General features: G+C 38.1%; 1 protein-coding gene across 3 annotated transcripts in view; it reads right to left on the bottom strand.

Annotated features, from left to right (window-relative positions):
- EFL1 (elongation factor like GTPase 1) overlaps positions 1-13,637 on the bottom strand; it is a 136,295-nt gene that overhangs the window by 21,063 nt on the left and 101,595 nt on the right. For all 3 annotated transcript variants that reach the window (XM_030878478.2, XM_060293775.1, XM_060293776.1), the window contains 2 exons: positions 13,263-13,410; positions 5,642-6,624 (listed from right to left, as the gene is read on the bottom strand). In XM_030878478.2, coding sequence (XP_030734338.1) covers positions 5,642-6,624; positions 13,263-13,410 — 1,131 coding nt within the window. The remainder of the gene's footprint in view (positions 1-5,641; positions 6,625-13,262; positions 13,411-13,637) is intronic.

A 13,637-nucleotide genomic window follows, 5' to 3' on the forward strand; every position in this document is an offset into this window, starting at 1 on the left:
AAGCTGGCAAAGGTAATAAATTCTTTGACAGAATCAGGATAACTAGGTAAGGACCCAAATTTAATAAGACACAGTATGGGTAAATGCAAGGTTTTACTGTTGGGTTCAACCAACCAGTGTCCAGGATTAGAAAGGTAATGCTGCACAGCAGTGTCTATAAAACCAACTGGAAAGGAGTTTACTTTAAGTTCAACAGAGGTCTTCAGTGCTGTGGTACAAAGAAAGCCAATTTAATACCTAGTTGATGAACTCAAAATCATTCCATCCATCATCAAAGCCCATTTCAAAGTACAGTCACTTTCAAAAGATTTACCCTGTTTTGAATTTTGCTGATCCAAATTTCTCATAAAATTTCACTAAAAACCCATATTTATTCACTAAATTCAATTGTATTTTACTAATTGTTTTACATACTTAAGCTTTGTCACCTTAACTTATTTCTCAAAGCAGGAACCATGCTTAACATAGTGCTGGCATATATAGCTCAATAAATTTTTGTTGAATTAATGAAATGCTGGTGAAATATAAAAAAGAACTCCAAGTATGAAATAAGAATAGGTTTTTAAAAGTAGACAGTAATACTTACTAAGAATGTTTCTGATACATTAAAACACATATGTTTTAACAATATAAGCATTTATCCCTACAAATAAAATAGAAGCACTATAATAACTGTAGATGTGAGTAAAGCTAACAGTAACAGAAAAAGTTATATTTTATATGTGAAGTTATTGCCAAAGGTAAAAACAATGGAGAGCAAGAATGAAAGATGTTAACAGGTTAGAAGAAATATGAAAAGAGACAATTTACTAGTCACATGATGATCAATTAAAAACACAAACCAATTCTTATGTCCGTTCAAGCTCATAAAAGGCAGTTTTCATGGGTAAAAAATGATAATAAAACCACAGTTAGGAAAGCAGGTTTTACAAGTAAAGGAGGTCATTTTCTTGGGATTATTTCCCCAGACAAAACAATTTTAAGATGATTATTTTTTCTGCAAAATTTCCCATTTTGACCGTAAGCAATTCTATACATTTATAAAAGGATTCCTTATTTAAAAAATCTGTGTAGAAAAGAGTTTTAAAAAGAGACTAACTCATCTTACTAAATAAGAAAGACCTGACTTGTCCTTTTATTTGTCTGGTGCCAATTCTTGGAGAATTAAAGGAACCAGCAGCAGTCTGAAGTTTTCCTGGAAGATCTCTGTATATCCAGGGAGGAAGCACAAAGCCTCAGGAACATAGAGGTCTCTTCATTTCTTTTTCCAGGTGAAGGTGGTGATTTAGAAAGAAAAAGGAAAACACAAGTGAAGAGCTGAGTATCCCGATAGACCCTGGATACTAAAAACTGGCATCATTACCAAAGAATCCCGCAAAACAAGAGAAAACAGGCTTAGGAGGCGATTCTCTAGTCTAAGCAAGAAGGCCTCAAACCAATTCAGGAATAAAAAAATTCCAGATCAAATCTAAACACAGCTTCTTTGTAAGGCAGTGGGTGTGGTAGCCAGTTGATCTCTGAGAAATGCATTAAGAAGGCTGACCAGCGACACTGGTACAGACTGTGTACAGTGGACCCTTGAACAACACAGGTCTGTGTTGGGTGGGTGTGGGTCCACTTATAAGTGGATTTTTCTAGCTGAATCTACCGATGTGGAGCCACGTATAGGGAGGGCCAACTGTAAAGTAATATACAGATTTTCAACTGTGCGGTCAGTCAGCACCCCTAAGCCCCGTGTTGTTCAAGGGTCACCTGTACTAACCAATCCACATATACAAGGTTGAGATTTGTACGTGGATAAGGCAAGGCAAAGACATATTCTTCTCCTAAGGGAGAAGAGGGCATATAACCCTGAAGGCTAAGATAAGCATCTATTCCTAGAAAGTGCCAGAACTGACTCAGCTGGCCAGGTGAAAAGTACCAGGATGAAGATCAAAGTGCCGGATGACAAGTGACATTCAAGGGACTGCCTGGTCACATGCAGGGTCCGGTCCTAGTGGTGACTTCCTAACACAGATGGAAAAATGGACACAGAGGACTGACTCAACAGTCTGCTGGGAATTTCCAATAAATGCCAACAGCTGAACCTAGCTTCATGTGTTGTGCTGAAAAGCTGTCTTCTCAGAAAGGACAAATGCCACCCCAAAGGGATTTTGTAAGGAGAGATGGCCATTTGGGGAGGAAATACGTGTTCCTATTATGCTGGGAATACGGGAGGGAAAGACAGGCACAGGTAGATCTACATGGACCCTAGACCCTGGGAAGGCTCATTTCAAACACATAAAGGAAAAGAAAAACAAAAAACCAAACAGGCTTAAGGATAACAAACCCTAAGATAAAATTCCTTTGGGGAGTAACAAGAGTCTGAAAATATCAATCATGAATGATCCCAATGAGAAAAAAGGAGGAGAGATCCTCCCCACCCAAAATAAATAGCTCCAAAATAAATCTGTTGGGTCATGGAAGGCACTCTGTTGTGCCTTCTGACTCCTATTTTAAGAGGACAGGCACAGTAGACAGAAGAAGAAGAAAGCAAACAACTAAGGGAGGATCATAGTATGTCCTGGATGTTGAAAACTAGAGTAAGGCGAGCCTACCAAGTAACAGAGTTAAAGACAACAAAAAGGGTCACAGCTACAACTTGGAGAGGCCAGTGTAACATTAATACAGGACAGCAAGAAGGCCAGGGTTGGTCCTCAACACCTACGTTACCTCCATTCTCTTCAGTAAGGAGAATGAGGAAGAAACTACAGCAAGTAGAACAAACATGATAGAAGAATGCTGAAGTTCAAGATAGCCGAGCAGTTGATAAGCAAGTAACTGGCCTTCTTAAACGAGTTCAAGTCTCCAAGACCAGAATTCTATCTCATGGTCCTAGAGAAATTTGCCCTTTTGAGAACTTGTGGATAGCAGGGTAGCTGCCAAACTACAGGTAAAAGGCAAATGATAAATGAACTTTTTTAAGGATAAAAACACTGGTTTCCATAAACTACAGACTAGAAAGCCATATACTAATTTCCTACAGAATTTTAAGAAAACATTATAAAGATTTGTATATATTTATAGAAGCATGAGGTAAACCTTTGGAGATGACACGGACTTTCTAACACAAAATCCTATCAACCTAAGCTTATTTCTTCTTGTAAGATGGTTGGTAAGTTGATAATCAGGGGAATGCTATATATACAAAGGACCTCAACTTCATCACAACATTCAATTCACTACTTATTGAGTTTCACGTCTCACCAGACAAGAAAAGGACACATGAAAAAAAATTAAAAAATGAATCAATGTGTGAAGATTATGGTGTTGAGGGACTTCCCTGGTGGCACGGTGGTTAAGAATCCGCCTGCCAATGCAGGGGACACGGGTTTGAGCCCTGGTCCAGGAAGATCCCACATGCCACGGAGCAACTAAATAAGCCCATGTGCCACAACTACTGAGCCCACGTGCCACAACTACTGAAGCCCACGTGCCTAGAGCCTGTGCCCCACAACCGCAATGAGAAGCCGGCACACGGCAATGAAGAGTAGCCCCTGCTCGCAGCAACTAGAGAAAGCCCGTGCACAGCAACGAAGACCCAACGCAGCCAAAAAAAAAAAAAAAAAAAAAGAAATTATGGTGTTGAGACTTCTTTTTCTTGGCATTAAAAAACCCAAAACTTCCTTCACTATTGTTGTAATGTTTATTATGTATTTTACACACACACACACACACACAAAAACCTAAGGGAAGAAATTAATTGTATAGACCCAGTTTACTCATATGTAAATATAGGAGTTCTACATAATTTCAGTCACTAAGATTTAAATCCAGCTTTTGGGGGAACAAAATAGAAAGACAAACTTATTTAAAAAAAAAAAATGAAGTTGATCCTGACTTCTCACAAGTGAATGACAAGAAGCAACTGCTGAACTGCATTAAAAGAAGAATGCTGTACTGCATGTGGGAGGTAGCAGTGTGTCTGTGTCTGTACGGGTGAGATGGTATCTGCGGTGCTGTTTATGGCTGCTTTATTTAAGAGGGAGGCTGACCGAAGGAAGTATATCTAAAGGACAGCAACTGGAACAATTGAAGGATTAAAAAAAAATCATATCCTGAAAACCAGCTGAAGGATGTGGAGAGTTTTCCCCTACATATAAAGCTAGAAAACGAATGCTCCCCTCAAATATATGAAGTGCTACTGCATGTAAGAGGGACGAATGGTGGTATGAATGGTGAGAAACTAGCAGGAGACAAGACTTTTTTGCTCAATATGAGAAAGACAGTTTAATCCCGGAACTGGCTGTGAGCTGCCCATCAACAGAAGTATTCAAACAGAGGTGGTATAAGCATCTGTCAGCGTAGGAGAGACTGGAGAAGACCTCTGAGGTCTTTTTTTGAAGGAATTAAGACTGCTTGATTCTAATTCTACCTCTGCCTTCTTAAATTAAGAAGGTTCTCAATGGAAATGTGAAGAACACCTGGGGATGGTCTAGACTGGTGTTCCTCGAACTAAGCTACGGATTCCGTGAGATGTTAATAGGATGCTGTATTCAGGTAAGGTTGAGAAACACCGCATATTCCAGGCCGTATCTGCAGATCTGACTCACAGCACGTACTAGCTTTAAGCCGGCCCAGAATAACCAAACCTATGTACCTGTGTTTAACTCAACTGTTTCTGAAATGCTGCTATGGGTGCTCCGTTCCTCTCACAGGAACCTTACTGTGATGCAAGTCTCAATTTCTTTTTGGGGAAGAAAACCCCCAACAATTTAGATTTATGCTTTTAGGAATTAATTGGCAAAAGAACTTTACCAAAAAGAATGTAAAGGAACCACATACTGACTCAAAGGACCTCAGAGCTCGAGAAAACACAACAATTTGGTCCACTCGCTCATCCAGTGCTCAATTCCCCCTTCTATGACCTCCTCACCGCTGAAGCAGTTCCACAACCTCAAGAGGGTAAAGAGAACTACCGTGTGGCCAGGCATGGTTCCAGGTCCCATATTTGTGTTCTCATGCTACTCTTCACAACCTCCAATGAATTTACCTTCTTTTTCAGAGGTGAAGAAAATAAGTCTCACTGAAGTACAATCTGTCAAAAGTCAAAACAGCTACCAACTGCCAGGGTTCAATGTCTCCTGAGATCTTAAAGGTTCTTCTCCCAAAGAAAGAAAAATCAGCAGTAGGATCTGATATAATAGTTAGCAGTGGATAAAGTCCCAAATAATTTTCTTCTTCAGAAGACACCCAGAATTCACAGAAGCCCTTTGTGTTAGGAGTACGAGAATGTCACCTTATTCTCTGATCGTTATCACAACTTTGGTTACCCAGACTGATATGGTTACTCCCTTGTGAAAAACTACTGCACGGGTTTGGATGGTAAAATATATGAGAAGTTTAAACCTCATTTACCAGACCTTCTGTTGCAGAAAAGTCTTTCTATTTTTGCAAAACAAAATATCCTAAGTTGGCAAAACTTCCGCTCCCTTGCCCCCAAGATTGTAATATTTAAGGCCTCTGACTTTCTAAGATCTTAGTTCCTGAAAATCATATGATAATGTAGCTTCTGCAAAAAAAAATATTACATGAGTTTAAGCTTTCTGATCTGAGAGACTTCCACTGTTATTCACGGTATTTCTCAGTCTTCTTGCCTTACCGAGAACATCACTGGTGGCCATGATGTCACACGTGTACATTGCTGCCATCAGACGCTGAGGTTTCACTTGCAGTGCATAGCGACAGGCTTCCTTCATGGTGGCAATGAGCTGTCCTGAGAAGGGTCCATAGCAGTCGGTGAGTGAAGACTCTCCTTTCTGGGAAGCCCTCTTCTCAGAGGGCTCGGAGCAGCCACCTTGTAGGTCTTGGTGTTCATCTCTACCAGAACAGGTTTCACCTTCCCCCTGTCCCTCTTTTACCAGATCACTTTGTTCTTGATTCTGCTTATCACTTGCTGTTTGGTCTTCAAATTTACTTAGGTCCCATTCTTCCAGAACAAAACAGACACCCATGAGAGGCTCCTCACACATGGGGCCAGAGAGGGTTGCTAGCTGGAAGCCACTCACGATACTATTGCCCAAATCTCGGTATCTACTGGCTTCTTTTGATGCTTTGCCATCTGGGCCTGTCCATACTGAATTCTGAAAATCTTTACTTTTATTTACTAATATGTTGGGCCCACATTTTCTTGGGCCAAACGACCAGATTTGGTCAACAGTGTTCCTCCATTTTCTCCCTGTTAGATGCTGCTCTAGTTTTCCTTTGAATTCCCAAATTTTCTCTTGGGTCTTCTGGTGAATCATCTGAGTGTTTTTACCCTCATTCAAAGAGGATATCAACTGCTCCATAGAACGAATCACATCACTATTTTCTTCCAGAATCTGAGTGACTTCTTCTGGAAGGGGCATGGCTCGAACACTGAGTGTGGCAAGTTTATTGGGGGTTGTCATGGTGATTAGCCCACCAGAGTACACTTGGATTCCTTCAGGGATTCTGTTTTGATCTTCTTTTGTTTGGTGTATGACTGCAACTTTTTGTTGTTTGCCTATTTCTTCATTGACCATGTCAACTGTGGGGGGTTTTGTGATTGTTTCTCTGAATGGAATAATGGGTTCAGATACACTGATTTGAATCTTTGCAAACCTACAGAGTCAAGAGAAATAACACAAGGTTATAATCAAAATGGCATCAAAACGTCTATGTAGAAATGTTACATAATGAATATTCTGCAAAAACATAGAAATATAAAAATTATTTTACTAGGAAATACTGGCAATTTACATTATATCAGAATTCAAAAACCACTTTCATTTCAGATTCAAAAGACCACCTCTAATGGGAACAGACCTTCAGGGAGTTCTTTGCATATACTAGAATCTCACTGCTTTGTTCATTCTCAAAATAAATAAACCATGTATTTAGATAAGAATGTTTTACAATGGAATATTACTCAGCCATAAAAAGAAACGAAAGTGAGTTATTTGTAGTGAGGTGGATGGACCTAGAGTCTGTCATGCAGAGTGTAGTAAGTCAGAAAGAAAAACACAAATACCGTATGCTAACACATATATATGGAATCTAAGAAAAAAATAATGTCATGAAGAACCTAGGGGTAAGACAGGAATAAAGACACAGACCTACTGGAGAACGGACTTGAGGATATGGGGAGGGGGAAGGGTAAGCTGTGACAAGGTGAGAGAGTGGCGTGGACATATATACACTACCAAACGTAAAATAGATACCTAGTGGGAAGCAGCCGCATAGCACAGGGAGATCAAGTCAGTGCTTTGTGACCACCTAGAGGGGTGGGATGGGGAGGGTGGGAGGGAGGGAGACGCAAGAGGGAGGAGATATGGGAACATATATATATGTATAACTGATTCACTTTGTTATAAAGCAGAAACTAACACACCATTGTAAAGCAATTATACTCCAATAAAGATGTAAAAAAAATAATATAATAAAATAAAATAGGCATTAAAATATTTTTAAAAAAGAATGTTTTGAGTGGAGAATAAATGTTTTAATAAGGTTTTACATGAATTCTTTAAAATATTATCTGCCACTTTAAGAATCTGGAGAAGAAAAGCTCAATGATTATAACTCTAAAGAGATTAAAAAAAAAAAAAATCACAGAACTTCAGGATATCCAGTCAAATCCTGACAGTGGAGTTGGCTTTGATGAGGTTCATGGTGAGGGTGGCAAGACCTAGGAGTTTGTCTAGAGTAGCACTCTCCAAAAGATCTTTCTGAAATAATGGAAATGTTCTATATCTGTACTATGATTACAGAGTACTTGATATGTGGCTAGTACAACTGGGGAAACAAAGTTTTAATTTCATTTAATTTTTTTTTTTTTTTTTTTGCGGTACGTGGGCCTCTCACTGCTGCGGCCTCTCCCGTTGCAGAGCACAGGCTCCGGACCCGCAGGCTCAGCGGCCATGGCCCACGGGCCCAGTCGCTCTGCGGCATGTGGGATCTTCCCGGACCGGGGCACGAACCCATGTCCCCTGCATCGGCAGGCGGACTCTCAACCACTGTGCCACCAGGGAAGCCTCCATTTAATTTTAATTACATTTAAATAGCCACATGTAGCTACCGAACATTTGAAATGTGGCTAATGTGACTGAGGGACTGAATTTTTAATCTTATTTAATCTTAATTTAATTTAAAATAGCCATATGTGGTTAGTGGCTACTCTACTAGACCGCATAGGTCTTGAACCTCATAGGTCTTGAACCTCAGTCTGCCACCAAGTTCAGAAAGCCCCCTTTCTCACAATGTGTCAAGCTTAGTTTCATGCTGCACTTTCTTGCAGATGAGTTACAAATTCACAGAGGGCAGATTCTGGAAACTGACATGGTCTGATTCTGATGACAATGAAACCACGCAATCTTTCTTTTTCTCTTATTTTCTGTTTACCTCATTCCCAGGAAACACTAAAGGTTTGGTCTGGTCTACTACTGGCAAGGTGGATGGACATATGTATAAATGTACATATATATATGTATGTACACATACATAAATGCGTGTGTATGTACACATATATAAGAAATTTTTGGATCTTGGAACAATACTTTTTCCCTGGGGAATGTTATTCAATAAGGAAATTAAATACTAAAAGTAAAAGGTTTTGAAATGCTTACTTTTGATTCTAGATTTGTTTTTGCTTTCTATATTTTGTGGGTTTAGGGCAGGAATTTGGTTTATCTGATTTCATACTTTGTGATAAAATTGAAAACTCAATGAATGGATGGTTTTCTAAAAACCATCAGTTACCAAAACTGATTTTAGAATACAGAACCTGAATAGATCATAATGTATGGAAGAAAATTAAAATTTTCTAAAAATAAAAGTCACTTCCAAGAAAGGTTTTGGTTTTGCCAGTGAGTTGGTTTACTTTCAAGGATTAGTTTATTCCAATGCTATATACATTGTTGCAGAATACACAAGATGGATGTCTACCTGACACTGTATTCATTTAAAATTACTCTGATACTTGAACCTGAAAAAGACAGCAGACATACACAAAACTGTAGCTCAATCTTACCCAAGAACCGAGATATAAAATCTAAGATAAAATGACAATGACAAAAATGGATATATATGTGTGTGTTTTATTTTTACTAATCACTTATTATGTATGTGTGTTTTATTTTTACTAATCACTTATTATGTATCAATCTTACCCAAGAACTGAGATATAAAATCTAAGATAAAATGACAATGACAAAAATGGATATATATGTGTGTGTTTGATTTTTACTAATCACTTATTATGTATGAGGCACTGTGTTAAGTGGTTTACATGTGTTATTTCTTTAGTAGGTATATTATTATCCTCATTTTGTAGAGGAGAAAATCAAATAAGAAAGATCAAATAACTTCTCCAAAGTCACAGAGCTAGTAAGCTGGGTTTCAAATCGAGGTCTGACCTCAGAATCCATGCTCTTAGCCATTATACTATAATGAAAAATCCAATTAAACAGCATATTAAAGGAATAATTCACTACAACACTAAGTAGTTTTTACTGTAGGTTCTAAAACTTGATTTGTATTAGAACATCTGTTAAAATATCACATTAAAAGTGTCTAACTAGGTAACCATCTTTAAAAATGCTAAATTGGCATTCAATAAAATTTAATACGCACTCCTGGTTTTTAAAAAAGAAAAGCACTTAGAAATCTTAGAAACAGGAAAATATTTTTTTAGTTACCTTTATTTAGAGAAAATATGTTCAACATACTTAGAACATTCAAGAAAACCAACTGCACAGCTTTGAAACTATTAGAGTTGAGTACTATGACACTGTCCTATTTTCCTCATACCATAAGGTCAAAAGGGCTACTGAAAGTCATATTAGTCCTTCCAGTTTCTAAGGTTCCCAAGAATTCTCCCATAGTCCTCACTTACAAGATTAATTAAAATCATTCCACACCATGGAAGGGGAGGTGTGCGTTTGCCTGTCACACCTACAAAGTGCCTCAGGGCTAGAGTTTCTTTAAATCCTGGCAGTGCAGAGCCTGTGATTACTTCAAAAGAAGTGCAGTAGACTCCGATTACATCAGCAATTTCCTGTGGCTTCCTGCCATATCTGATCATGACTACCTTGAGAGGTGTAGGATAAGAGCTCTGACAGTTTCTCTGGCCTAGAGATCACAGGAGCCTCCTTGTCTCCCACGCATGTACATAACGCATTCCTGCACATGTGTATCAAAGTCAAAAAAGCTTACATATTAGAAGGCATAGGCTCTGTCCTATGAGAGGTAAAAAAACCCTCTAGCATTATATATATGTTCTTATTCTAAGTATATAATTGTAAAATTTACCAGTCATGTAGAACAGTACACAAAACAAAACTCTACTCGATCTATGACTTTTCACAACATGAACACCATGTAAATAAACCACTACTCAAGTTAAGAAACAGAACATTCCTAGCCCTCAGAAGGCCCCCTTATGCATTCTCCCAACCCCATGAAGGTAACCGCTATCTTGATTTTCACTGTAATCCATTTTAAATTATTATTATTATTATTGCGGTACGCGGGCCTCTCACTGTTGTGGCCTCTCCCGTTGCGGAGCACAGGCTCTGGACGCGCAGGCTCAGCGGCCATGGCTCACGGGCCCAGCCGCTCCGCGGCATGTGAGATCTTCCCGGATCGGGGCACGAACCCGCGTCCCCTGCATCGGCAGGCGGACTCTCAACCACTGCACCACCAGGGAAGCCCTTAATTTATTTTTTTTAACACCTAGACATAAAACCCCCATACTGTATCTAGTTCAGTTTGGCCTGCTTTTTGGACTTTATATGAATAGAATCAAACATTTTTTTCTTCAGTTGTCTTCTTTTGCTCAATATTATGTTGTAAAATTCATCCATGTTTGCGTAGTTAGCTTGTTCACTGAGATTATTCTATAAAATTCCATGGTATGGATTTACCGTAATTTATTTGTTTATGCATTTTATTTTGAGTTTTTTCCAGTTTTGGGCTATTAAAATTTTTGTTGCTATGAATATTATTGATGCACATTTGTCCAGCTTTGTGTTAAGTATATATAGACTAGAAATGGGAATAGATTTGCCAAGCCGTAGGAAATAACTATCTCCTACCTTAGTAGATAATACCCAAACTACATTCCAAAGTAGTTGTACCAACTCACGCTCCCACTAGCTGTGTAGGTAAATTCCTACATCTTTGCCACCATTTGATGCTGTCACTTTAAAAAATTTCAACCACAAATAAGTAATTCAATTAAAATCAGTTTTAGATTTAAAGGGGGAATTTTACTTGAAATATAATTCTAAGTACCGTAAAGCATTATTTTTAAAGAGGAGTTAATGGCCTGAGAAACGTAAGGTTATTTAACATTGGATTTTAATTTGGTAGCAAAGAGTGTGAAAAGAGAGAAAATAAGTTAGTTCAAAAACTCCAAAATATAACATTTCAATACTGTTAAGAAAAAAACCCTCTGAGAATTAAGTTACTATTTTAAAATACATTATGCCTTACGATTTATCCAATTAGGATTATTCTCTAATCAACATTATAATTATACCTTGAGAAATTCTAAGAAAATGGTGACAACATGAAAGAGATGGAAAAACCTACCTTCCAATTTTGTACTAATTATGGCTATAAAAACATTTAAAGAAACCCAAATGGATGGTGCTGCAGGAGCAGCTCTTCTTATTCTACTGCATTATTAGTAGTAGTAAAGTAGTACTGTACTACAACAACAATTACTACCACCACCACCACCACCAATTTTACTAGGTTGTTTTAAGGATTAAATGAGACACACAGAGTTCAACACAGTGACTAACATGTAGTATTTAGTATGTAATCATGTTGATTATTTATAATTATTATTTTAGCTATAATTATTATTATGGTTATTAAAGTCCCAGAAAATTGAAAAATAAAAGGTAGGAAGGCCACTACAGGGTGGTTCATCAAAGAAAAACAAATGGCCAATAAACATATTAAAAAATGTTTCAGGGACTTCCCTGGCGGCGCAGTGGTTAAGAATCTGCCTGCCAATGCAGGGGACACGGGTGTAAGCCCCGGTCCGGGAAGATCCCACATGCCGCGGAGCAACTAAGCCCGTGCGCCACAACTACTGAGCCTGTGCTCTAGAGCCCGTGAGCCACAACTAATGAGCCTGCGTGCCGCAACTACTGAAGCCCATGCACCTAGAGCCTGTGCTCCACAAGAAGAGAAGCCACCGCAATGAGAAGCCTGTGCACCACAACGAAGAGTAGCCCCCTCTCGCCGCAACTAGAGAAAACCTGCGCGTGGCAACAAAGACCCAATGCAGCCAAAAATAAATTAATTAATTAAAAAAAATAAGTTTCAGTATCATTACTAAGCACAGAAAGTGTATATTAACAATGAACACCTTTTATTCATCTTCCAGGTTGGTGAAATTTTTAAAAATTATGATATACAGGGCTGGCAAAAGTGTGGGAAAAGAGACACTTTCAAATACATCTTGCTAGTTTCAGTGTAAACTGGAACAGCCTTTCTGAAGGATAATATGGATCATAAGCCTAAAAAATATGCCAGGAATGTAATATGCCACCTTTTGAATCAGCAATTATACTTCCAGAAGTTTATCTTAACCAAATAATCAGAGCTGTGTATAGATATCTGTAGGTATTTGAATACACATAGAACAGACTAGGGATTTATGGACCCAAATGTTATGGTCATAGTTATCTCTGCATGGTAACTGAATGATTCTTTTTATTCTTCTGTATTTCCCTAATTGCTACAATAAACATATATTACCTTTGGAATAAAGAGGAAAAACATAATTTACAAAAAGTTATCTGGGATGCCTATTTTATGACACTTATGTATCACCATGATAGAGAAATATAAAGATTTACCGAAGGTTTACACTGTAGAGGCCACATCAATAAGGAAAGGAAGTCTATCCTAATTACAGCCTATGTTTACAAAATACGATTTTGTTTTGTTGCCCTGATATGCTGTGTGTGTATATGCTTAAAGTAAAATACATATATATGAAAATATTTTATGACTCAAACTAAAAATGCAAAATCATGCAAGTATAGCAGGTGAATACTATTTGTCAGTTATTAAAAATTAAATCTATGATCCAGTAACACAATAACAGTTCATGTTTAAGTTGAGGGCACTTAATTTTTCTCCAAAGACAAATCACAGTGTAAGTTCAATGGGTTTAAGAAACGCTAAAGCATCCCACCGATTTTGGGGCTATCGTTTCTTCATCTCTGTTATCACCTAACCTTTCTTTTAAGTCATCCAGGCATCGCTGAAGGTGAACTTCCCCTGCTGTGACTAAAACGTGCTCTCCCGTTTCCTGAATTAAAATCTGGACACAGGGATCAGCTTGGTTTAACAGTTTCATTCCTCTGACGAGCTGAGGCATCTCACCTAGGTTAACAAAATGAAATACTGATTAAATACAAGATAAGGACTAATATAATCTAAAGATAACATCTGTGAGAAAACTGAAGGGAAAAGTATAATGAAATAAACTCTTAAAATAATGGTTTATTGTTCTTCCAAATAACATAGCAATGTGAAGAAAACTACCCTCTAGTAATTTACCTGTACAGATAGCTCACATGAGACACGTGTCACATATCACTGAGACTCCC

This window comes from Globicephala melas, chromosome 2, assembly GCF_963455315.2.
Source record: "Globicephala melas chromosome 2, mGloMel1.2, whole genome shotgun sequence".
NCBI lineage: Eukaryota > Metazoa > Chordata > Mammalia > Artiodactyla > Delphinidae > Globicephala > Globicephala melas.